This window comes from Cheilinus undulatus, linkage group 16, assembly GCF_018320785.1.
Source record: "Cheilinus undulatus linkage group 16, ASM1832078v1, whole genome shotgun sequence".
Taxonomy (NCBI): Eukaryota; Metazoa; Chordata; class Actinopteri; order Labriformes; family Labridae; genus Cheilinus; species Cheilinus undulatus.
Window position 1 is genome coordinate 38847135 of NC_054880.1, and position 26151 is coordinate 38873285.

At 41.1% G+C, this 26151-nt stretch overlaps 1 protein-coding gene across 3 annotated transcripts in view; it reads left to right on the forward strand.

Moving 5' to 3' along the window:
- tbc1d5 (TBC1 domain family, member 5) overlaps positions 1 to 24335 on the forward strand; it is a 51443-nt gene extending 27108 nt beyond the window's left edge. The window contains exons 13-23 of one of the 3 annotated variants that reach the window (XM_041808190.1): positions 872 to 1044; positions 1141 to 1283; positions 3418 to 3524; positions 8826 to 8911; positions 10997 to 11313; positions 11467 to 11529; positions 15311 to 15519; positions 15772 to 15871; positions 19238 to 19317; positions 19413 to 19670; positions 23141 to 24335. In XM_041808190.1, coding sequence (XP_041664124.1) covers positions 872 to 1044; positions 1141 to 1283; positions 3418 to 3524; positions 8826 to 8911; positions 10997 to 11313; positions 11467 to 11529; positions 15311 to 15519; positions 15772 to 15871; positions 19238 to 19317; positions 19413 to 19670; positions 23141 to 23452 — 1848 coding nt within the window. In that variant the 3' untranslated portion in view covers positions 23453 to 24335. The remainder of the gene's footprint in view (positions 1 to 871; positions 1045 to 1140; positions 1284 to 3417; positions 3525 to 8825; positions 8912 to 10996; positions 11314 to 11466; positions 11530 to 15310; positions 15520 to 15771; positions 15872 to 19237; positions 19318 to 19412; positions 19671 to 23140) is intronic. The other 2 variants (XM_041808191.1, XM_041808192.1) reach the window with 2 other exon arrangements.
- Positions 24336 to 26151: the final 1816 nt, after the last annotated feature.

Sequence of the window (26151 nt, forward strand, 5' to 3'; positions counted from 1 at the left end):
CTATTTGACCAAGAAAAAGGAATCTGGAGTACTGGAACTGATGGAGTAGAAAAGTCAAAGTCCAGATTTGAATCCTATTGAACAAATTTGGGATTTAGTAGATTCAAAGACTGATCACACAATAGTTTCATCCAAAGCAAGTCTGTGGGAACAGCTAGAAACTATTTAGAACTCAGTAACAAAAGAGACTGTGGAAAAGTACATCAAAACAATGCCAGCAAGAATGCAAGCTGTCATCAAGGCCAAAGGAGACCATAAAGAATATTATTTTTTTGGTTATTATGTGTGAAAAAGGACTATTTAGTTGTTTCAGTTTGTTATTTGCCAAATAAATAACAATAACAAACACGTTTTTGAAAGATTTCTAAAATATTTATGTTTTTTCATTTTTATGACAGGTGGTCTAATGAATTTGTTAAGCACTGTAAATGTGAAGATAAATCCTCAGTTTAACTTGATTTACAAGCTTTGGGCTTTACAAAGTTAAATCACATCATTGCTCAACAGTGGTTTGTGTTATGGCTCAACAAAAAAGGTCAGCTCTAAAGGGGGCTAGTAATTTAGACCCTGGTAGTATTTGTTTTTTTGAAATACTTTTGTTTCTGCAAACCAAAATAATGTAACCATCCAAAATAAAACCGGATGTTTGGAAAGACTGTGTTTAAAAATTCTTTGCAAATTGCTGCGTTAGTTAAGCAATTTAAGATCACCCTGAGAATTCACCTCTTTCAGTCTCAGCTAGTACACAGTGACTTGATTAAGAGTCTGCCCTCCTTCAAAGACACTCAGTAATTGTTGATCCGTCACCTTTTGATCATATCTGATTAGTGTTCATTTCTGCTGCTGATCTTGTAATGATTTTCTGCTGCAGGGTAAGGAGGAGATGCTGACCAGCATACCATTTGCGAGGCCTCAGGACTCGGGGCCTTCTGTTGCCATAGTGACCAAAGTGAACCGAATCCAGGACCAGCTGGTGAAGAAGCACGACGTCGAGCTGCACATGCACCTCAACCGGCTGGAGATCGCCCCTCAGATCTACGGCATGTCAGTATTTACTCCTTCACTGTGTCCTCTACTTTCTCATCTCTTATTTCTGATGCAGTTACCACGTCTCCAAATCTGTGTGTGTCTTTGCTGCAGTCGGTGGGTTCGTCTGCTGTTCGGTCGGGAGTTTCCGCTCCAGGACCTGCTGGTGGTGTGGGATGCTCTGTTTGCTGACAGCATCACTCTGGACCTGGTGGACTACATCTTTGTGGCCATGCTGCTCTACATCCGAGATGCCCGTACGCTCCATTTATCCCTGAAATAATCCAATATGTTGTCTTTAGAGCATGTAACTTCATAAAGAACACTTAACTGGAAGAATCTGATTTAGTCCACCTCATTTAATCAGACGGAGTCATTTTGCTTTAAATAGAAAGCAGGAGCTGTAGTGTCCACAAACACTGCCTGTCTTTTAGTGAGACATGAACCTCCAAATGTAAAGGGGCCAAAATATACATAGATATATGATTCAGTTCAGAGAGTAGGGCGTCTCCTTTTTGAGAGGGGTCTCAAGTACAGGTTAGAAGCTGCAAAAGCTGAGCACAAAGCCAGCTGGTGCAGCTCTGGGTAGGACCGCCTGCTCAGTGTTGTGTTAGGCCTGGTTTATACTTCTGTAATGAGTCAAAGGCTGTTTCTATGCCATAGTGGCCTGTGCTGCTGTGGGTGCTACGTACCCTTAGGCTGCTGTGTCTGTGTTGTTTTGCAATGCTCCCCTTAAACACTAAATGGCAGTGCAACTTTTATACCAGTTTCCAGTCCCGTCCGACATTTTCTACTTTTTTTTCTACTTACATTTTCTAACAGCTGAGGCAGAGGACTGGGGGATTGTTTTGCTCTTGTTTGGCAAGTAAGAGAAACATGGATGGGAAAAACCTCCTGATTTCCAGATGTGGCGAGTATATTTGACTAATCGGATCACTGCAGTCATCTATCACACACTGTATTACACGCCATGGCCCTCATTTTTCAAACTTGCGTAGAAACCAGTGCAGATTTGGATGTAGAAATCCTCTTACGATTAAGTCTACGTGTCATTCATGAAAGGTACGTATCTCGCCAATTACAGCGATACGGCAGCTGAAAACAATCGTCATTTGAATAACACACCCCTAGATACTCACAGTGTTTTTTTTTACCACAAGTTGACTTTAAATGTCCCAAAATATTTTCTAAGTGATATTACAGTGTTCAATAGAAGTATAATAATTACTGACGGCAGTCTGTCTATTTTATTTCCAAAATAAATCTATAGCCTAAAGCAGAGATCATCAACTACATTCACACAAGGGCCATCTTCTTCACAGCAAACACTTGGAGACTGGACATTGACATCAGTAAAAATAAAATTTGTTTTTTGGTTGAATTAGCATATTCTTGTAAAAAAAAAATAAAGGTTCATTTCCTTCCAAAATTAATGGAACATTGAGCCCTTTACTGTGAGATCAGTCCCTATCACCTATACTGCAGCCAGCCACAAGGGGGAGATTGAGATATTTTAACAAAATATATCTGGGGCCCTTATGATGCCTTTTACTTAGTTTGAGGCTAATATGCTGTGTCGTGATTGGCCAAAAACACAGCCATGAAATTGATCATCTGTGTAGATTCTCAGAAAGAGAAAACTGCAATCTCAAAGAGCGGGAAATTTCAGCGTATCGTACGCCACACTCAGATTGATGGATGTCGATCTGTGCGTGGAAATAAGTGTGCATCCAAATTTCTGGTGTATGCATGTTTGTTAAATGAGGGCCAGTATGCCTGTAGACATGATTCAGAGACTTGCAGCTACCTGATGCTACCAGCAGACCCGTCACAGGGCTGGTGATTTGAGTTCTGCTGACAGTACTTTTTTGAGGAGGTGCACATTGGGCTGCACGCACAGGTGTCTGCTTAGATTTGAAACTCTACATTGAAGCGAATTTAGTAGAACTTAAGTTGTGTCATTATTTGGCTGCATCTCAGAGACACAAGGCTCATCTTAACAAGTACAGGTTAATTTCCAAACTAACTGAAATGTTGCCACAAATGTGATGTTTTCACTTGATTTACCCAATCAGTGATAAGCATTTTTAATGCAGTGTTACAGCGCTGCCTCTTCTGTTTAATGTCTCTAAATTGGCAGACAGCTGAAAATAACTAATGCTCACTGCCATTAATCCTGAAACAGCATCAAAAGAGTATGAAAAATATTGCAAAGCAATTCAGGTGCTAAGTAAAGCCTACACTTTAAACCTAGAACCAGTATAGAATAACACTGACATCAGGTGGTGAGATGTTCAAATCTAAAGTGTTCTTTTATTCTGATTGTGAGGATAAATTTCTGTTAACTGTAGAGCATAACTAACACTGCATCTGTTGCCGTTTCTATTTCAGTGATTGCCAGTAATTTCCAGACCTGCCTGGGCCTGCTAATGCACTACCCTCCATTAGGAGACATCAACTCTCTGCTGCAGAAGGCTCTTTTCCTCCGAGACCCTAAAGTAAGCTAACAGCTACACCAGCATAATTAATAGTTACAATCATCTAACAGGATTTGTGTTTTTTTTAAGATCATGAGTTGTGTTCCTCTAACATTTGTGTTACTCCTCAGTCTCCCTGAAAGTCTCAGTGAGTTATATAAAGCACTTTAATTTTGCCTGACTGGTCACAAGTTACAGTGAAGATAAAAATAAGACATATTGAGTATGAATTTTACCTGGAGGTTGAATATTTTGCCTGAATGCCCCTCTGTTATTAAGCAGGAGGAGCAGAGATCAGGATGATTTCCCTCTTTTTCTGCAGCACAGGAGAGGATTTGCCAAAGTTAAACAGAAAGGCTCACGCAGACGGTCACAGACCATTCTAAAAAGCTTGTTTCACAGTAAAATTACAGTGTTTCAAGTTTAAACTAGCAGCTCATGTTTTCGGCTCTTCACACTTCAGTGGTTTGATGTCAGTGAATTAAATGCACTTACTGTAAAAACATGAGGCGCAGGTGCAGTCAGTGAACCAGCTTATTCATTCAGTTGATGATAAAGAAGTTGAAGTTGCATGATCACATGGCACAAACCAGGGGTTTAAAGCATGTAGACATGGCCGAGACATTAAAACAGGGAAGAAAGGTGAATTGAACAAATAAAGATGTACAGTGTCTAGAATAATATTCACCACCTAGGATGTTTTACCCTTTTCTTGGTTTTATAAATCAATCACGTTCAGTATAATCTGGCCTTTTTGAAAAAATAAAAAAATAAAAAAAAATCTTTAATGCCAAAGTGAAAACAAATTTCTACAAAGTAATGTCAACTAGATAAAAATATGTAATGTAAATTAAGTGACTGCATAAATATTCACCCCCTTTAAGTCAGTATTTAATAGATGTACCTTTGGCACAGCACTGAGTCTGTGTGAATAGGTCTCCATCAGGCTTGCACATGTGGGCACTGAAATTTTGCTCCATTCTTCTTTGCAAAACTGCTCAAGTTCTGTCAGGTTGCACAGGGATCAGGCGTGAACAGCCCTTTTCAAGTCCAGCCCCAAATATTCTAGTTCTGAGCTTTACCTCAGCCACTCCAGAACATTCACCTTATGTCTCGAACCATTTCTGTGTAGATTTCCCTGTATGCTTTGGGTCATTGTGATGCAGGAAAACACATCTCCCAAGCTGAAGTTCTCTTGTAGACTGAATAAGATTGTCCTCCAGGATTTTCCTATATTTTGCATTATTCGTTTTATCCTTTCCCTTTACAAGGATATTTTCCAGGGCTGGCTGCTGAGAAGCATCCCCACAACATGATGCTGCCACCACCATGCTTCACAGTGGGGATGGTGTGTTTGTGGTGATGTGCAGTGTTGCAAACATGGCGTCTTGTCTGATGGCCAGAAAGCTCCATTTTGGTCTCATCAGACCAAAAAAACTTTATTCCACTTGACCATGGAGTCTCCCCCATGCCTTTTGGCGAAGTGAGTTTTCTTCAACAGTGGCTTTGTCTTTGCCATACTCCCATAAAGCTTTGGCTGGTGAAGAACCTTGGCAGCAGTTGTGTGCAGAGTCTCTCCCATCTCAGCTGCTGAAGCTTTTAACTCCTTCAGAGTAGTCACAGGTGTCTTGGTGGCCTCTCTCACTAGTCTCCTTCTTGCACGGCTACTCAGTTTGTGATGACGGCCTGAGCTAGGCAGATTCACAAGTGTGCCATGTCCCTTCCCTTTTTGTGATGACTGGTTTAACTGAAATCCAGGGGATGATCAGTGCCTTGGAAAGTCTTATTTTGTATCCATTGCTTTTCTTTTACTTTTCAATAACTTTTTCTCTGGAGTGTTTTTTTGTCTTCATGGTGCAATGGTAGGCAGGAATACTGATAATCAGAGACTGGACCTTTCAGACACAGGTGTCCTTATACTACAGTCACTTGAGACACATTCACTCAGGTGATCCCCATTTCACTAATTGTGAGACTACTAGCATCAGTTAGCTAGACCTCTGTTGATTTAGGTCAGCCACTTTAAAGGGGGTGAATATTTATGCAGTCACTTATATTACATGACATATTTTTATTTAATTGACATTACTTTTTAGAAATGTGTTTTACTTTGATATTTAAGGGGTTATAGATAAATAGATTCAACATTTAGCTTAATGTTACGACCTGTTTATACTGTATGTAACACAGGAATAAATCTCCATAAAACCCAGTCAGATCAAGCTTTGGATGGTCTCCCATCACTAACACGTTAATTGTGTTTATCCATAATGTCACACAGATAGGAAGCACAATGACCAGAAAATGAGAAGTTAACAGATTTTTAGGCTTATTCTGAAACAGGACATTTTTACTCAGTTGGCAAACACAGCTCCCTAATAAAAAACAGGTTTATTTTTATGTTCGCTTAATGTCCAGTCGTTACAAAATAAATTTCTTCACACTTCTGTTTAAGAGGCTGCCATCAGCTCTGGTCTGATCACTGTTATAAAACGTCTGTTCAGCTGTAGAGAAATATTTTTAGGAAGAAGATATGAATAACGAACAGTTTGTGACTGTTTTCAATACCAGCTCTATTCATGGCATAAAAAGACAACAGTTTTTCAGAGGATTTATTTGTTATATCATGATTGCCTTTTTTTCATATCCCATTTTTGAAGCTTTGTTTTCAAACGTCTCTGACTGTTATATTTAATGCCTACATCTGTAGATAACAGACTTTTATTTCCCTTGATAAAGACCTATTTAATGTTGTTTCAGTGTTAAAACAAATGGCAGACACCTTGAGATAATTACATGATTTTTAAGAAAAAATACTTTAATTTTCTCCAGATCCCATGATAATTATAGAAGATTTGACAATGGTTGTATCATTATTGTATTTGTTTAATTAACCAGGACAAATGCTATGAATAATGCTTCATATGTGAAAGACAGAGAAGCTGCAGTGCATACAAGTTTCTAGCTTTGGCTGATTTGCAGCCACTGTCCCTGGTTGAGATAAGTACTGAAACCAATTACAACACAGATTTTGGTATTTCCTTTTATTATTCTGCCATCCCAAAGCAATCCTCACCGCTCCAAATACATGCCACAAACTATGTTATGGAATTTGTGTGATTTTTATTTATCCGTTTTTTAGCAGAGTATAAATGTCCTTAATGCTCTGTCATGGACACACTCACAGCGACTGACACAGCAGTAGGGCCAGTGTATGAATCCTTCCTGAGCCTCTCACAGTTAGAAGTTACAACGTTCTTTTTTCCTTATCCCATGTTGTTTTGGCATTGTTCAAATATATATCTCTGAAACATTAGACATACAGAGACAACTTTATTTGTATACCGCCAATTCCTAACCAAAGTTTTCTCAAGACACTTTAGAAAAGGGCAGGTCTAGAGTGTACTCTGTGATGTTTCCTATTATTATAAAGGCCAATGCTGGTAGCACAGGGCAAGGTTTAGTGCTGTCGCTTCACAGAAAGAAGGGTCCTGGTTCCACTCCCAGTCAGGCAGGACCTTCTGTGTGGAGTTTGCATCTTCTCCCGGTGCATGCCTGGGTTCTCCCCGGGTTCTCCTTGCCTCCTCCCACAAACCAAAACATGCTTGTTAGGAAAAGTGGTGACTCTAAATTGCCTCTAATTGGCAGTCCATGGTATACCCCGCCTCTTGCCCAATGAACAGGGGGCGAGAGGCGGGGCATGGATGCATGGATGGACTGACACTAAATGTGCACCAGCTAATCTATTGCTAGTCTGAGCTTTAGCTGACTCCATCAACATCATTGCCATCACATTCAAGATTCTGTCTAAATTGTAAACTCTATACACTTTGAGTGAGAACACATAGCATTAAAACTAAATGTTCCCCTGGCATCAAAATAACTGTCAAACTTGCAAAAAAGGGAAAAAAAACATAATTTATTTGCAGCATTTCAGTACTAGGCCTTGACAAAAGCAAGAAAGAAAAACACCATTTTCCATGCTAATTGGTCATATTAATTAAGCTTTTAATGTCGAGGTTGGTAACAGCATTGTCTTGAGAGCGGATGGAAGTGCACTGCAGTTTTTGGGAGGAGGATTAGGAAAAGTAACCTATGCAGTGCTCTTGTATTGGTTGCACTGCTAATTATGGGTATAAATACTGGCACTGAAAAAAACAATATCGTCGGAGCCCTTAATATTTTCACCCCAATGCTGTGGAGAGAGACAGTGAGAGAAGCCTGAGGATAGCAGTGGGCTATCAAAATTGATGTTAAGCAGAGAAAGGAACTGTCAGGGGTAACAGCACTGGTATTGAGAAATATTTGTTATTTTCAGATTGTTTTACAATGGTTATACTCCAAAGGACTTCAGAGCACATCGGCACAAACAGGACTGTCTTACTGCTAAGAGCTCCGCAAAATCTTAAAGGTATTATTAACCATGGGAGAAATTTAACATGGTTAAACCTCAAAGCCAGTAACCTTCCTAGTGCAAAGTTAAAAAAAAAAAAAATCCCTTAAAGCCTTCATGAGATACAGTGTTCATAAGAATAGTCCAGACGGACAGATGAACCGAAGACCCTAGGTATATCTCCAGCTCTGGCTGTGTAATCATGCTTGTCTTTTTGTGACTGCAAGATGATGAAAGTGAAAACAAACTGCTGGCACTTAAAGACAACCTGCTGGTTTCTAGCTTTTGTGAAAACAGTAGCATCTTTGTGAAGTGCAAAAATATGTATCAAAGTGTAAGTGTATGAGGATTTTGTCACATAAACCTGCACTTTGCAGCATGTTTCCTATCACACACTTGTTGCACTGTTGTTCCCACTTCCCTCTCTTCTTTTGTATGAACTAGCCGTTGAAGTGCAGTACCTTAAATCCATCCTTTCTGGTGCTGTTACCTGTGTGAACACCTCACTGTCCCAGTGCAAAACAATCCTCTTATCGTCTAAATGCACTGACCCGCACTCTCCAACACAACAACTGGAAACACTCATGTCTGCTGCTCTCCATGGATCACGATCCAGGAAGGTCCTGATCAGACGTGACAGCGTTTCCCTCAGGTGAACGGCTGTGTCACAGCACGTCCACATCACAGTCACACCTGGGGGAGCATCATCATAAATAACAGCGGGGGGTTGAGAGGGGGCCTGGCTGCTCGTATGTACTGACTCAGAAGCATCAAAACACAAAGATCTGCTTGTTTACGTAGTCAGGCGTGCTCTCAAAGCAGCACATACTGCGAGTTGATGGGCCTTTTGTTTGTCACGCACACCAGGAACTCTTATCTCTCTCTTTTTGAACAAAAGTTGTTTATCTTGTCCCTTTTTTTGTTTTCAGAATAATCCACGACCCGTCAACTACCAGTTTCAGCAGAACCTGGATTACTACAAAACAAGAGGAGCTGACCTGATGAACAAAACACGGTAAACACACTCATACAGCAGTCTAAAAGACCCTTTTTCTATTAAAAAAATTTAATAAATAACACATTGTTTATTTGTGTTTGAATCCTCATGTAGACTATTTGAGTGGCTGTATAATGTCTGTGTAGAGGTTTTGACTTCCTGAATTCAGGCTGTCTTCACTTTTTCTATTTCAAATTACAGAAGCAGTTAAGAGGGTGAAAAAGCCTGTAAATGGTCAATCTTGGCATAATAGGTTCTTTATATATGCAGAGAATTCTCCATGGGGGGGCAAGAAGTGATTTCTGCGTATAGAAATGATACCCAAAGGCCATGAATTGAGCTGTTTACAACTTTGCCAAGCTTTCAAAGTGCAAAAAATAATAAACATTCTTCAGGTACCTTTGTGTCCTGAAAGAAGTGAAATATTTATGCAAAAAAATAAAATTAAGAAGCTGACAGAAACAGTAGAAGGCAGGAATTAAAAAGCCCCCATCTGAAGCGTGCATGAGTGGTGTCACATGCTCGTTTATGGTCTCTTTGGGCCACAGTTAAGCCCAGTGGTTCTCAACTGTTGGGTCGGGACCCAAAAGTTGGTTGCGGAGCAGTTTTCAGTGGGTCACGACTAGTTGTCTGAAAAAAAAAATGGTGGCAAAAGTCCTGAAGTCCTTATTGGACATGTATTAATACCTTTTATTTTACCCTGTTTTACTGTGAAATTGGGTAAATGTACATGTTTGATCAATATTTCAACTAATTTCTTTCCTCCATTTGCAATAAATGGCTACTTTTCGCATGATAATAATAATTTCACAAGTTCTCTGGAAAATTGGCAAAAATTGAAGAGAGTATGAAATTTGTCAGTTTTGTCCCTTTTCTCTTTTTATGTCAGGTGTTTTGGTCTAATCATGCTCCAAACTACAACATATTCAATTCACTAAACATGGGTTGTTGAACATTTTTTGGAAACTTGGATCGTGATGTGTCATAAGACAGACTTGGTGGATCCTGAGGCTGGACCAGCTGAGAACCACTGGTTTAGCCCATTCCTCAGCTGATGTCCTGTCCAGTCTCGCTCACTGTGGCGGGGAATGTGACTCTTTTAGAGAACTAGATCATTCAGCTCAGAGCTGGTTATTTGGTTCCCAAACAGCTCTTCATTTGGTACCAGTTTGGCTCTTTAAATGTCGATTAAAAAATGATAAAGGATGAAGGAAAGGAAACTAGCACTCAAACAGGAGCTAACAAGAGCTGTTTCGTGGAACAGGCTTGTTTGTGGACAGGACATCATTATCGGTCACTTACTCTACAAGGTTTATTCAGTTGATAGGGCACCACCGTTTCAATTAAAAGCATGCTTATGGCAAAATGAGTTTTTTTATTCATTTATTTATTTTTAAGTCGGGGGGCTCAGCTAGCCTCTTAGCCCAGTACAAGACACTTTGTTGTAAAGATTAGAGATCATATTCACTGTATATAGACATTATTTTGATTATAATTGCAGCATAGAGGTCAGTTTAGAGCTTTAAAGTACTAACTTTCCTACGTTCCTATTCATTCCAAATGACTGTCTCCCTCTTCCTGACCCCATGGACATTTAGGAACTTATTTTTGACATCTCAAAATGTGGAGTTATACCAGGGGTGTGTAGACTTTCTATACCCTCTTCTTCTTAAAAATGATGTGTAACTAGTCAGTATGTCTGTAAATATGGCTTTGGCATGGCTATGGGCACCGGCATTGTGTCACATTTCTTTGAATGGCACCTCAAAATACCTTGAAATTGGGGTCCCTTCCAGTGGTCCTCACTAGATCTCAGGCAGCATGAGAGCCCAGCAGAGGAAGTGAATAGAAAAACCTTTTGTGCATGGTGTCTGAATATTACTAGTGGCTTTACTTTGAAATAGAGCAGGTAGTTATGGCAGAGGATGTGTAGTCTTTGGTGTTGTAAGCAGTCATAGTCAAATCTTTGTGAAGCAGGCCTTTACTGTTTTGCATAGAAACATAGTAGATAAAGGTCAAAAACACTGAATAAAACAAGAAAATATCAAGTTCGTCGTTTTTTTATTTTCTTATTGACCTTCGTGTAAATTATTGTCTCCATAGCACCAGTTCCAGTACAAAAGCTGCCCCTCTCAACATAAACAAAGTCTCCAGCAGCCTGCTCAGCTTTGGCAGGAAGCTCATCGCTCCGGCCATCTCCAGCGGCTCCAGCAGCGTCTCACCCATCAACAGCGAGGTTCACTCCACCTCTCCCTCATCCTCCTCATCCACTGCTCCCACATCTGTGCCCACGCCCACCCTCTCTCACCCCCTGGCTGAGCCCCCATCAGGCCATGCCCCTCCACAGACGCAGAGCAACACCCAGAATCAGCACTACCGACTACTCAAGTCAGAGAGCATGCCGGTGCACCTCAGTAAAGGTGAGCAGCAAAACACACAACAGCACACTCAATATTGTCTGATCTGTTTGTCATTGGCTGTTGTGTGACGACCAATCAGCTGCATGAACAGATACACACCAGAGCAGTTTGAGTGGGCGGGGCTGCCTCAGGTTTGACTCTCATGTCTGTCAGATGTAGTTTCAGGTGGAGTGTCTCAGGTCTCTAATCCAGCGCAGACTCACACTGACACACAAGGTAACTGCTGCCATAGCTTGTGTGACACGCCCCCCCTTTCCTGTATGTCCAAACTCGCTTTGCATGTCCGCACACTGAATTCATCTGTCATCGATCCTGCTGTGACTCCCAGATGCACTATATGGACAAAAGTAGTTAGCCACACCTGTTCGCTAGTAAATTGAGGAGTTTCAAACAGCAGAGTGGTGTAAAACACACCGAGACTGGACTGTGGAGCAACGCTTGGGAGAACATTACCTGCCTGACTGCACTGTACCAACTGTGAAGTTTGGTGGAAGAGGGATGATGGTATGGGGCTGTTTTTTCAGAGTTTGGCCCTGGCCCCTTATCTCCAGTGAAGGCCAGTCTTAATGCAGTGCACAAAGCAAGGACTATAAAGACATGGTTCGATGAGTTTGGTGTGGAAGAACCTGATTGGCACGGAGCCCTGACCTCAGCCCCATCAAGCACCTTTGGGATGAATTTAAACTGAGATTGTGAGCCAGGCCTTCTTGTCCAACATCAGTGCCTGAACTCATTAATGCTCTGAAGAATAAATGGGCACAGATTCCCACAAAAACACTCCAAAATCTTGTGGCAACCCTTGCAAGAAGAGTGGTTGCTGTTATGCCTACAAAAGGGGGGCCTACTTCATATTAAAGTGCATGTGCATGAATATGGCAGCTGAATACTTTTGTCCCTATAATGTATATTTTGTGCAGAGCCTGTCCTGTGCATGTAAGGCTTAATTCTGACCAGCAGAGGGCGACCACAGCCCTCTGCATCAGATTAAACTGACAGCATGAACAACATGGATGTGTTGTGGCATCTGCTGTCAGCATCGCTTTGAGCGTGTGCTAGTCATGTGGCATTTATGTGTGCGTCTGCTTTCTTTCAAAGTCATTGTGGCTGTACATTTTGTTTTTGTCATGTGTTGTAAGGGCAGTACAAATCTAATTTACAGAGATGTTGGGACATTAAAAACAAACACAATATGATTATTGAAAGCTCTCACATTTTTTCTTCCATTCAAATATAGCAGCAAATATTATCTACAAAGGCTAAGAGCCCCAAAAATAAATTTCTCAAAAATATATTCAGAATCTGCAGAAGTCTCTGCATGCATGGGCTCTCAGATGGCTCTGTGTTGGGAACACACACAATTCTGTAATGGACATCACTGTACGGGCTCAGGACAACTTCCAGCAACCACTGTCTGTCAGGATAGTTTACAAGTATAAGTAAATACTCCGCAATGAAACACTGAAACCATATAAACCAAATACAGAAATGTTAGCTTTTTCTTTGGCCCCGGGTTCATTGAAGACAGACTGAGGTGAAGTGGAAAACTGTCCTAATGAGTTGGAACATGGATTTATTTTTGGAAATAATGGATGCCTCGTTCTTCCAAGGAGAGGAGGGGAGACAGACCAGTGCTATTATCAGTTTGAAATCCAGCATCCTCAATGGTATGGGAGTGCAGTAGCTCACATGGTATGGTTCTACCTGCACATCTGTAAAGACACGATTAATGTCTGATAGGTTTTGGAGCAACATGCTGCTAAATAAACATCTACGTTGCTGACAGTAAAACAGCACGGCTCCATATTCACGTATTATAATGATGATCAGTTGATCAATTACAGTCCCAATTTTTCATCCCGTGAAATTATTTGGACATTACAAATTTTACCATAAGACAAAGAAAGCTGCTTGTTTAAATTAATTTCAAAATAGGTTTGTAGTTATTTTCCTTCAAGTATTTTGATAGTGTCCAAACTTTTTGGGAGATATTTCTTCCATGTAGCACTAAGTAACAGTAATTTAGATAGAGTTTATTGTTGTATTTTTGTTCATAGTTATGTAAAAATTTAATGTAATTGCCCATTTGATGGGTTTTATTATTTTATTATAATGACTGCCATGAAGAGAGCAGGGTCAGACTTCAACCAGCACAAAACAGCTGACTGATCAGATCTCCCACTGCGGAGATCCTGTGGAGTTGAACCTCATTAATTTTTTATAGGATAACAGGTTGTTAACACATATTTAATTTAGGACTGGCTTTTGAATTAAAACTACAATAAAGTAGAAATTTTAAATGAAAAAACAGCAGGAGACCTGGTACAGACTGGCTTATATGCAAATGAAATTACAAAAGTTAGTTTCAAAAGTTTCTGTTTCATTTAGAATTATAATTTAAAGATGAAATAAGGACAAAGTTATTAAGAGGCAAATATAATTACTTTTTTATATAACAGTTTATTGATACATACTTTATATGCAAATATAATCACAACATCTCATTGTTCCCTATTAGTTATTTTCTCCTCTTTTACTTTCTTATTAAGAAGTTTTATATAAATAAAAAGTTGAAGGTCAGGGCCCCCATCGTGATTTTTTTTCTTTTAAACTTTTGACTAACTTACAGTGCTTATAATGAGTATTAATCTCCTTGGATGTATTACCCTTTTATTAATTTTATAAATTAATCATGGCCAAAATAACCTGGATTTTTTGACAAAGAAATAACAAAAAAAAACCCTCTTTAATTCAACAGAAGTCCAGCCAATTGGTGCTAGTAGTCTCACAATTATTGGAATCACCTGAGTGCCGTGAATATGTCCCAGGTGACTGTAATATAAAGACACCTGTGCCTGGAAGGTCCAGTCACTGGTTAATCAGCATTCCTTGCTACCATTACACCATGGAGACAAAAGAACACTCCAAGCAACTCTGAGAAAAGGTTATGGAAAAGTAAAAGAAAGGGGATGGATACAAAAAAATCTTTGGAATATCCCCCAGAGTTCAGTTAAATCGGTCATCAAGACATGGAAAAAATATTGCATATATGTAAATCTGCATAGATCAGGCCGTCCTCACAAACTGAGTGACTGTTTAAGAAGGAGACTAATGAGAGAGGCCACCAAGACATCATCAAATCAAAAATGGTGCTTTTTGGCCATCTAACAAGACAGTAGGTTTGGCAGACACCACATACTAAACATCACCACAAACAGTCCAGCCCCAGCAAGGTTGTGACAGCATCATGCTGTGGGGATGCCAATCGGCAGTCAGCCCTGGAAGTCTTGTAAATGTAGAGGGTAAAATGAATGTGGCAAAACATGTTAAAATCCTGGAGGACAATCTTATTCAGTCTGCAAGAGTAGTACGGCTGGGGAGAAGATTTATTTTCCAGCAAGACAATGAGCCAAAGCATACAGTGAAAGCTGCACAGAAATGGTTTAAGGACAACAAGGGGAATGTTCTGGAGAGGCTGAGTCAAAGCCCAGACCTCAATGCAGTAGAGAATTTGTGTCTGGACTTAAAAAAGGGCTGTTCACATCTGATACCTATGCAACCTGACAGAGCTTGAGCAGTTTTGCAAAGCAGAATGGAGTCAGATTTCAGTGTCTAGATGTGTAAGCCTGACTGAGACCTATCCACGCAGACTCAGTGCGGTGATTGCAGCCAAAGGTGACTACTAAACACTGGGGTGTCATTAATTTGCAGAAGTCTCGTTTCACTTTAGCATTAAAGAGTTTTTTGTTTATTTTTTGTCAAAAAGCCAAATTAAATTGACAGTGATTGATTTATAAAATCAATGAAAGGGTAAAACATCCCCCTCAGATGTTGCAAAATGATTTCGGTAGATTATGACTGCAGACGGATTCTGGGTCTGTACCAGACTTTCTCAAAGGTGTCTGATGATTCAGCGTCTTTGTTATATTTTTCATTGTTAACTTTTTGTCATATGTTTTCTTGTTTCCTCTGTCTTGTCCTCTTTCTGTCCCTCCCTCAGGCCAAAGCTCGCGGACAGTCAGCTCCTCTCCCAGTATAGAAAGCCTCTCGGGTGGCCGGGGTCAGTCCACCGCCTCCCCGCCTCTGCCCCCCTCCAGAGGAAGTGACGTCAGCACTTCTTCTCCACCCCTATCCGCCACCAAGAAGGAGTCTTTCTTCCACATCACTCGCTCTCGCTCCCACAGTAAAACCATGGGCAAGAAGGAGACGGTGAGGCCTGCTGCCAGCTCTAATAACATTTAATTTTACTGTCAGTCTCTTCTGCTGCATCTCTGTTCTTTTCTCTGTTTGTCGCTTTTTATTTTCTCTCACAGTTTCAGCTCTGATCCCTTCTCTGTGGGAATCGTGTCCATTTGTTTTCCTGCTGTTTCTAAGCTCAGCTCCCCATTGCTTTTATTCTCTTTCTCTAACATATGTTTGATTTTTTCTTGTATTTGTATTTCTGTGTGTGTGTGTTCACAGGAGGAAGACCTTGAAGCCCAGGTATCGTTCCTGCAGGGTCAGATCAACGACCTGGAGGCCATGAGCAAATACTGTGCCAAAATGATGAACACTCACATCTGTGAGTAGAGCAGCAGCAGATGGTCTAATCCCAGCGCTAATTTACAACATCTAAAGCATAATTCAGTCCAAATTACAAAATATTGCAATATTTAGAGCCCTCAGTATAATGCAAAAGCAATTTTATGGTGTGTTTCCACCAAGCAGTCCAGTTCAGTCTGATTCTGTGTGAAGATAGGAAACGCACCCAATAACTAATCCGTACCGTCTTACTTCATTGGCCCCTTTCTGTCGTAGTACCAAGTGTGCTAACTGACCCTCGCTCCCACTTCTGACCAGATCCGTGTTTGTTGTGTGACTGCTGCAGCATGTGTCCCTTTACCAGCTGCATGTAAGCTGCATGTTAGCTTCGTCCCCCTGGACAAGTTCTACCTCAGTAAATCTCCCTACAAGCTACTTGATTCATTGTATAACTGAGCCAGGAAAATTTCAGAATAAAAGCAACCTGTACAAATAATGTGAGTATGGGTCCTCCCTTTAAATGCTAAACAACTAAATATGGCTCTATTTTTATTATCCTGTTCATTTTTGCCAGAGATGCACGTCAAATGCAGGAAAAGAAGGGCGAGTCTTCTATTCTCCAGATTCTCTGCATGTAAATTGCTCATTTTAGGCATATGAGGTGCGTTCCTCAGGCAGTCTGAAAGCCCAGCCTCCTTTGGGTCAGAGGCATACCTACTGTTTCACCTGTTTCCAGCTGTGTCATGAGCGTTCCTGCATATATATATACTCACCTATATACAAGGCATGTCACTGGAGAATTGCTCTAGAGAGCTTAGCCAATACACAGCTACCTGATGTGTGGGATGTAACCTACACAAATGGAGACAGTGAATATGGTTATAATTTTTAACTTAAAACTAATGAAATAAACATTAGTAATCAATAGTACCAAGAGCTCAGCTCAGACTGATGACTGGTGGTCAGATCAGGATTTTCTACAGCATCGTTTCTCCAACATGTTATTCTGTGCACAAATGCAATGCTCCCGGTGTATTGGTTCAATTAGTGACCGTGTTAACTGGTGACTTTCAGCTGACTGCATTCAAAGATGTCATTGAAATAGCAGCTGTTGAAAAGAGAATGTTCTTTTAAGTCTCCCTTTTTAATGTATTTTTTTGTTATAATGTCAGAATATTCTTATCAGAAATGAATTTGATGAAAAACTAAAGCACTACAAACAGCCATAGACCATTCAGCTGAAAGTCACCAGATTACATGGTCACTTCCTGACCTTTTTTTTTTTTTTTTTTTAATCTTGCAGTTTTTTATACCATTATTCAGAGACGGGAACAGTGGATAGATTTGGAAACAGGGATGAGAGACATGCAGGAAAGTGGCTGCAGGCCGGACTTGAATCATGGCGTACATGGGGCGCGACCTTACTGTGAGGCCATTTGCACCCCTGCAAGACTGATCTTATTGTTTTTACAGGTTTTTAACATTTATAAAACAGAATTTATTTGCCACCAGCTAGCTAGACAGACATGCTTGTCTCTGTGCAATGACAATAAAAACATCATACACATGTGGAAAATTGTGGGCGTGGTCAGTCAGTCTTTCAGCTATCGCCTTTTCTAGCTTGTTGTCTGTCATCCCCTATCTTCCTCTGTGCTGCCTCTACTACACATTCATATTGCGTCTTGCACCTATGTTCCGTTAATTTTTGAGGATGTACACCCCAGATGCATAATATCAATGCTAGGGACACATGGCAACCATAATGCAGCATCATGGTTTCCAACAACAAGTATATCTATGGCCTAGCATGTACCTAAATGTAGATTTAGCTGTGACACAACTGTTATGTGGTCACCATGCACTCTGCACACTGAAATAGCTGTATAGGGGCACACTGCTGGCGTACAACCCCCAGCCTACCAAGTAAGGTAATGGCTGGCTGTGGAAATGCAGGCAAAGTTATTGAAATTGATTAGAGGCATGGCTTCTTGAGATGAATCATTTTGTTTTCATGGGGGTTATCATTTTCAATCTTTTTTTTTTTTTTTAAGATTTATTTTTGTGCCTTTATTAGATAGAGGAGGACAGTGGATAGAGTTGGAAACAGGGTCAAGAGTGGGGGAGAGACATGCGGTAAAGGGCCTCAGGCCGGATTCGAACCCGGGCTGCCTGCATACATGGGGAGCACCTTTAACCACTAGGCCACCTGCTCCCCATCATTTTCAGTCTTTATTGAACCAAACTGGACCATTTCGTGTAAACACATCATTAGTGTCCAAAAAGATTGAGTCAAGCAATTTATATAAATAAGTAAATAGCGTGATTTAGTGTTTTTTCTTAAGCTTTTGAAGTTGACTTATCCTTTTTAGCTGAATTAACCCATTGTTGTACTCACATTTTGACAAGACATTTTAGGTGCTTTTGACTTGATTGTCATGTTCCTAAAATATATATAACAATAAAAAAAAATTCCATTTATTTTAACAGAAAATATCTAAACTCATATTGCACTCTGCTGCCAAAGTTTCCAGTATTCCAAGCACTGCATGCACTATATGTGCACGATATGTATTCACCAAGCCATGAAGTCAGAGGAACTTCCTGCAGAGCTCAAAACACATACAAAACATGTGAAAGCCCACCTTGCTTTCATTTGTAGTTTTGTGCAAACTCCAAGTGGGCTTTCATGTGAAGAAGACACTTCCATTTAGCCACTCTGCCATGAAGCCCAGATCAGTGGAGGGCTGCAGTGATGGTTATCCTACTGGAACTTTGTCCCATTCCCACACAGGATCTCTGGAACTCAGTCAGGGTGACCATCAGGTACTTGCTCACCTCTCTTACTGAGTCACTTCTACCCTCATTGCTCAATTTGGCCAGGCTGCCAGCTGTAAGATGAGTCCTGGATGTGCCAAACTTCTTCCATTTTAGAATTCTGGAGGCCACTGTGCTCTTGGGAACTTTCAGTGCAGCAGAATATTTTTGAAACCTTCTCCAGATCTGTGCCAGTCAGCAATCCTGTCTCTGAGCTCTGCAGGCAGTTCCTTGATCTCATGGTTGTTTTTTCTCCAATATGCACTGTCAGCTGTGAGGCCTTACATAGAGAGGTGTGTGCCCTTCCAAATCATGTCCAATAAATTTAAATTACCACAGATGGACTCCAATTGAGGTGTAGAGAAGTCACAGCAAAGATTGGGAGGAATGTGAGGAACCTGAACTAAATTTCAAGTGTTGTTGCAAAGGGCCTAGATACTTTTGTCAATGTGATATTTCAGTTTTTATTTTTCATAAATTAGCAAAAGCATAGGTCTAGTTTTGAAAAGGTACTTAGTTATAACAAAACACTTATGTGAATGAGGAGTTGTTTGTTGCAGCACAGTGAGAAACTGATAATTTGTCCAAACAGGTAAAATCCAGGAGGTGATTCTACAAGAAAACCTTGAAAAGGAGGATGAGGTCTTAGTGTCTCTGGCTGGACTCAAACAGGTGAGTCTGAGCATGTAGACTGAGTGGTCTTCAATGTTTGTGTGATGTTTTTATGTTTTTTCACTCATTTTATATTTGACTTCACTCCCTTCCAGATCAAAGACATCCTCAAGGGGGCGCTGCGCTTCAACCAAAGCCAGCTGGAGGCCGAGGAGAACGAGGAGATCACCATCGCTGATGATCACTACACCTCCACAGCAGCGGCAGCTGAGACTGCTCTGAGTGCCAACCATCACCTCAGTGACCAACAACACGCACACAGCAGGAGGGAGAGGGACTCAGACCTGGACGGGAGCGTGAGCACGGAGGAGAGAGAGGAGGAGGAGCAGGCCATGACTCCACCCGATCAACAGGTCGATATACCAGTCCTCTTTAAGGCTTTGGATCTAGTATTTAATGTTGAAAGCTCCTTTGTGAAACTTTCAGTTTAAGGTTGCCTTTAGCGCTCTCTGTGGACAAAACAGTGCCTTTGATCTTTTTGCTAACTTTGTCCTATGCATGTGCAAGCTTTGTTCATCCTGCTTTATTTTCACAATCACATGCATCATTCTTTCAATATCTCTGCTGTGAAATTGTAGTCACGGTAACTGCCTGACACGTACCCCACAAATAGCATTAATAGAAATAATCATGTTTTATCTTGTTTGTAGGAAGCATCAACGTCAATTTCAGCCTGTTTACAAACCAAGTTAAAAACTCCTCACAGAATCTTTAAATCTGATTCTTTCCATGCCACAAACCTTACACTGCGTGCAGAAGTGATCCGATGTTTGTATTAGGATTTTATTGCTTGCAGGATTAGGTTTTGTGACTGTACTATAAGAGATGAATCAAACACAGAATGATGCTGCAGCATTCTGCAGCTGTGTAATAAAAATACTCAGTCACATGTTCCCTGGAGGCCGAGGTTTGTTGCATGAATAAAAATGAATAGTTTCAGGTCCAAACAGGCAGCAGACATTGCTCTTTTCATTATTTACCGCTTACTTACTCTGGTAAATAGATGATATGCACTGAAGTCACTTTTTCATGAGTGTCAGAACATTCTGAAACACAACAGTAGGGGTGATGAAAATGGAAGAACAGACATCTGCTTACATTGAGGAGATCTGGACTCGACAGGGGTCTATACCAGGGTTGGAAATTAACTTTTTAACCTAACTGCCAATGTGGATGGTGGATTTAAACATCTATGAGTCACTCATATTTTTTACCAGCCACTTTATTTTCACAAGCAGCATGAAATAAGCTCTAATATGAGGTTCAAGAATTGGGGCACAAATGGCCTAGCAGTAAGGTCATGGCCCATGTACCAAGGCCGCCCAGGTTCAGGTCAAGCCCATGACTCTTTCATTATATGCCATTACTCACCCTCTCATCCCTGTTTCTAGCTCTTTCCACTGTCTGATCCCTCCAATAAAGGAATAAAAAGCCAGAAAATAAAGTAAAGAAAATTAAATAAAGATCTATACTACTTAGTATTAGTATTTACTGTTATAGTAGGGTATTCAAGATCTTGTTCCTAAATCAAGATCAGTATTAGGAGGGGGTTAATGCACCAATGATCCAAACTGTTTTAGACCAGCTTTTTTTCTGTACTGGTCAATGCAAACTATTGCTACATGATACACTATATTGCCAAAAGTATTCACTCACCCATCCAAATAATTGAAATCCGGTGTTCCAATCACTTCCATGGCCACAGGTGTATAAAATCAAGCACCTAGGCATGCAGACTGTATCTACAAACATTTGTGAAAGAATGGGTCGCTCTCAGGAGCTCAGTGAATTCCAGCGTGGTACTGTGATAGGATGCCACCTGTGCAACAAGTCCAGTCAGGAAATTTCCTGGCTCCTAAATACTCCACAGTCAACTGTCAGTGGTATTATAACAAAGTGGAAACAATTGGGAACGACAGCAACTAGCCACAAAATGGTAGGCCACGTAAAATGATGGAGCAGGGTCGGTGAGTGCTAAGGCGCATAGTGCGCAGAGGTCACCAACTTTCTGCAGTCAGTCACTACAGACCTCCAAACTTCATGTGGCCTTCTGAGCAGCTGCATCCAAGCCATACATCCCCAAGTGCAATGCAAAGTGTTGGATGCAGTGGTGTACTGGACTCTAGAGCAGTGGAGACGCGTTCTCTATAGTGACGAATCGTGTTTCTCCATCTGGCATTCTGATGGACGAGTCTGGGTTTGGCAGTTGCCAGGAGAACGGTACTTGTCTGACTGCAATGTGCCAAGTGTAAAGTTTGGTGGAGGGGGGATTATAGTTTGGGCTTGTTTTTCAGGAGCTGGGCTTGGCCCCTTAGTTCCAGTGAAAGGAACTCTGAATGCTTCAGCATACCAAGAGATTTTGGACAATTCCATGCTCCCAACTTTGTTGGAACAGTTTGGGGATGGCTCCTTCCTGTTCCAACATTACTGTGCACCTGTGCACAAAGCAAGGTCCATAAAAACATGGATGAGACAGTTTGGTGTAGATGAACTTGACTGGCCTGGCACAGAGTCCTGACCTCAACCCAATAGAACACCTTTGGGATGAATTAGAGTGGAGACTGAGAGCCAGGCTTTCTCGCCCAGCATCAGTGTGTGACCTCACAAATGTGCTTCTGGAAGAATGGTTAAAAATTCCCATAAACACACTCCTAAACCTTGTGGAAAGCCTTCTCAGAAGACTTGAAGCTGTTATAGCTGCAAAAGGTAGACTGACATCATATTAACCCCTATGGATTAAGAATGGGATGTCACTTAAGTTCATATGTGAGTCAAGGCAGGCAAGTGAATACTTTTGACAATATAGTGTATATCGGGACACTGTCAATTCATGCTACAGTCTCATAATGAAATCAGGCATTATATAACTATCTTAAAAACAACTTCAGCAGGTAGCCCGGTTTGATCAGTGGTGGATGTGAAACTCAATAAACTTCCTAATAAGACTGAAGGCATCCTGTTGTTCCTCCATATTTTAGCAATCAAATTGATTCTTTATGCTCTATGCACAATGCAGTGGCATTATGTTTTCAGGTTGTCCAACCATTCGTACATACCATACCTGCCATTCTAATGGACTTGACATCTTAAGATGGCCTTGGATTGGCCATTGATTGGCCAATTGGATAAATCGTGGCGTTAAATACCATCATCAGCTGATAATGTAGATGAAATAAAGAGTACACACAGTAAATCTCCTAATTTTAGTTTTTTAGTTAGTTGAACAGTTTTTAGGTTGGGTGCTCTAACTTCTCAAAATATATTTGTTGACTATAGTAACTATAGAAACAAGTAATTTTAGAAAGAGCTTAATTTAGTGATTTGATTTTATCTGTGATGAATATATGAACTGTTTTTTATCTTCCACTTTCTTTCACTTAGACTGCATGGTTTATGCCCAAACTTAAAAACAATTTGCTTTCATTAGAAGCTGTCATCATCATCCCTCTACTTTATGACTGAATTACTGAACCTTTGGCCTAATTTTTCCCTGAAAGAAAACACAAAGACTGAAGCAGATTTTAAGCATCACTAGCTGAATACATGTAGGTTATGTGATGCATACTGTAAGAGCTGCCAACTGTAATTACACGGCTTCATTCTGTGGCTTTATTAATGCACCATTACAGCTATAAACAGAGATGCCCACTGTGGACATCATAGTGAAATAATCACAGAAAAGCTGGCACTGTTCAGCTGATTTTAAGCTTTTTCTTCTTACTTCCTCCTGATCTTTGAGCTGGGACTGCAGTGACTCCAGCCCTAGCCTCTATATTTAAAAACAAAATGTCCCACTGACGTCCTCATTTTCTCTCCTGCACAGGTTGCGTCCTCTCTCGGCTCCGAGGGTAAAAACTGGGACGACTACATCCTCGTGTCCCAGGACGGAGACCTGCAGCCTGCAGAGGAGGGGTTGAGAGAGGGAGGAGGAGGAGGAGGAGGTAGAGCTGCTAGTGAGCGCACCCCTCCGATCGGGCGAGGCCGCGGCATGGTGCGACTGGAGCCGGAGGGTGCAGCGGGGACCTTCCACGACCCCCTCATGGCGGGACCCAACTCCGGCTCATCCAGCCCAGACGAGGGCTCCACCCACAGCAAGGACTCTGACTTCACTATTGTGAACCCGAATGATCTTTGAGCGAGAAAATCCCACCCTCCACCTCCTCCGCTTTCACCCCATTTGGGGGATGTGATCCGTAAAGACTAATTTGGGATCAGAAAGAGGGGTCTGTGGGTTTCACCGGGGCTCAGAAAAGTTGCACATGTGGACTGTGACAACTAGTCACAAAGTTATTCTAATCTGTCTCTTTACCCTTCATCTGTCTGAGCTGATGCTGTATGCTTTCTCTTCTAATGCCTGTCTCCTCATCATGTTCTCATTCTATTTAACTGTAGCTCCACAGGGAGAGGGCGCCATCAAACTCTTTACCCCCTCACTACACAATTACTCAGAAGAATTGGACCTCAAAATGCATTTCTTCACATGGGAGGACTCTTTCTCTCCTCCTGCTTTTACTGTAACGTCAGGAGTGTGATGCTGTTTCTTCTGAATGTGAAGACATGTCCGTACCTCTGCCTGTGCTACATCCGTGTGTCTGCATCCTTACGAGGATATTTTCCACTCAAAGGAAAAGCCTCCCCCTCCTGAACCAGTGCCTCTGACCGTAATCCTCCTCAACCAAACAAAACCTGACTCTGTGATCTTATACTTTCTGTTAGTTTTTTTTTTTTTATTTTAAGAGAATATTTTTAACCCTTAGACCTTTAGTTTCCTGGATACAAACGGGATAGGTCTTTTTTTGTTTTGTTTTTAAATTGACTCCATTATGGACATTTTAACGTGTTGATTGACAGTTTATTCAGTTGTTCTCGTGTCCTGTGGAAACCATGTAAAGCAGCACACACAAAGAATGTCCCTCTAGCTGCCCATTCAGCATAATTAACTCAAGACCAATAAAACTACATAGCTCTTGCTACACACTGAAGTTATTGTGTCTGTGTGGGGATGCTGGGTTTGTTTGGAGGACAGTGAGGTCAACTTTGATTTGAGCTAATATGGGTTCACTAAGTGTACTGCTGTTTATTACATTATCATCACAGTAAACACCATCTCTTTGACCTTTGGCTTTAATAGCTGCTGGAACTTTCACTTTTTATAACTTCACCACTCAATATGTGATGACAAAGTTCCAGAAGGATGACCATCTCTGTAGCCCTACCGATATGGGCTTAATGGCAGAGGCTTGATGGAAGCCTCTCCTAAGTGCAAAACACATGAAAGCCTACTTAGGTTTGCAAAAACAACACCTGATGGACTTTCAGACTGTGAGAAACAAGATTCTCTGGTCTGTCAAAACCAAAATTGAACTGTTTGGCCTCAGTTCTAAACTTTATATCTGGAGGACACCTGCCCAATACCATCCCAACAGTGAAGCATGGTGGTGGCAACATCATGCTGTGGGGGTGTTTTTCAGTAGCAGGGACTGGAATACTGGTCAGGGTTGAGGGAAAGCTGAGTTTAGGAGTATCCGCAAAAGTATTTTATCATATTGATGTTTCGTCCACACGGAGCCTGAAAATGCTACTTTTTGAAACCAAGTCCCAGAGAGAACAAATCTGTATACACCAACCGTTTTCTCACCCACTTCTGCCAAATGAGCAAGCCCAGCCAACAACAATTATGGCAGATTACAGAACTGTGTTTGTGTCTTCTGCCCTTCTACAACCACCAGGATCAACGGATGGTCATAGAGAGCAGCATATGCCACTTTAATACATTGATTTTGAAATGAAACCAGAAGGGCAACCAGGAGAAAGTTTTGGGTGTGATTGCTCCATAATCTTCTTCTCTATTTTTGGTGTATGCCTGGCATATAAACTACTGCGTTTTCAGTTGTTTTCAGTGGTTTTGCACTTAACAGACATTTCTTGAAACTGTGCCGTGTTGATGGAAAACTTTTTCAAAAAGAAACAGCAATATATAATTTTGGTCTCCTTTTGGGCCAGGCCTAAATAGAGCAAAGCACAGCGACATCCTCAGTGAAAACCTGTTCAACAGAGCTCAGGACATCGGGCTGGTTTCACCTTTCAACATGACAACAACCCTGAGCACACAGCCAAGACAACACAGGAGTAGATTAGTGACTCTGTGAATGTCCTATAGTGTCCCAGCCAGGTCCTGGACTTGAACCCTTTCAAAAACATCTCTGGAGAGACCTGAAAATGGCTGTCCACCAACGGTCCCCATCCAACCTGACTGAACTTGAGAGGATTTGCAAAGAAGAATGGCAGAAAATCCCCCAATCCACGTGTGCAAAGCTTGCTGCATCATAGTCACAATAACTCAAGGATGTAATTGCTGCCAATGATGCTTCAACTAAAGACTGAGTAAGGAGTCTGAGTACTGAAGTCAATGTGACATTTCAGCTTTTATTTGTAATTATTTACATTTTAATTAACATTTTTTTTATTTGTAATTATTATGCAAATGCTGTTTTTCTCTGATTTTCCTAAAAAGTTAAGCAAATGATCATCAATTGTTGGAGCATAATTAAAATTTTGAGTTTCACTCCTATTATGCCCATAGCAGCCAATGACACAGAGGTGTTCTTTGCAGCATGAGATGGTGCATTGTCATGCATGAAGATAATTTTGCTAGGGAAGGCACGGTTCTTCTTTTTGTACCACTGAAGAAAGTGGTCAGCCAGATACTCTATACTGTTTGCTGAGATCATTTTCACACCTTCAGGGCCCCTAAAGGGGCCTACCAGCTCTCTCCTCATGATTCCGGCCCAGAACATGACTCCACCCCCTCCTTGCTGACATCACAGCCTTGTT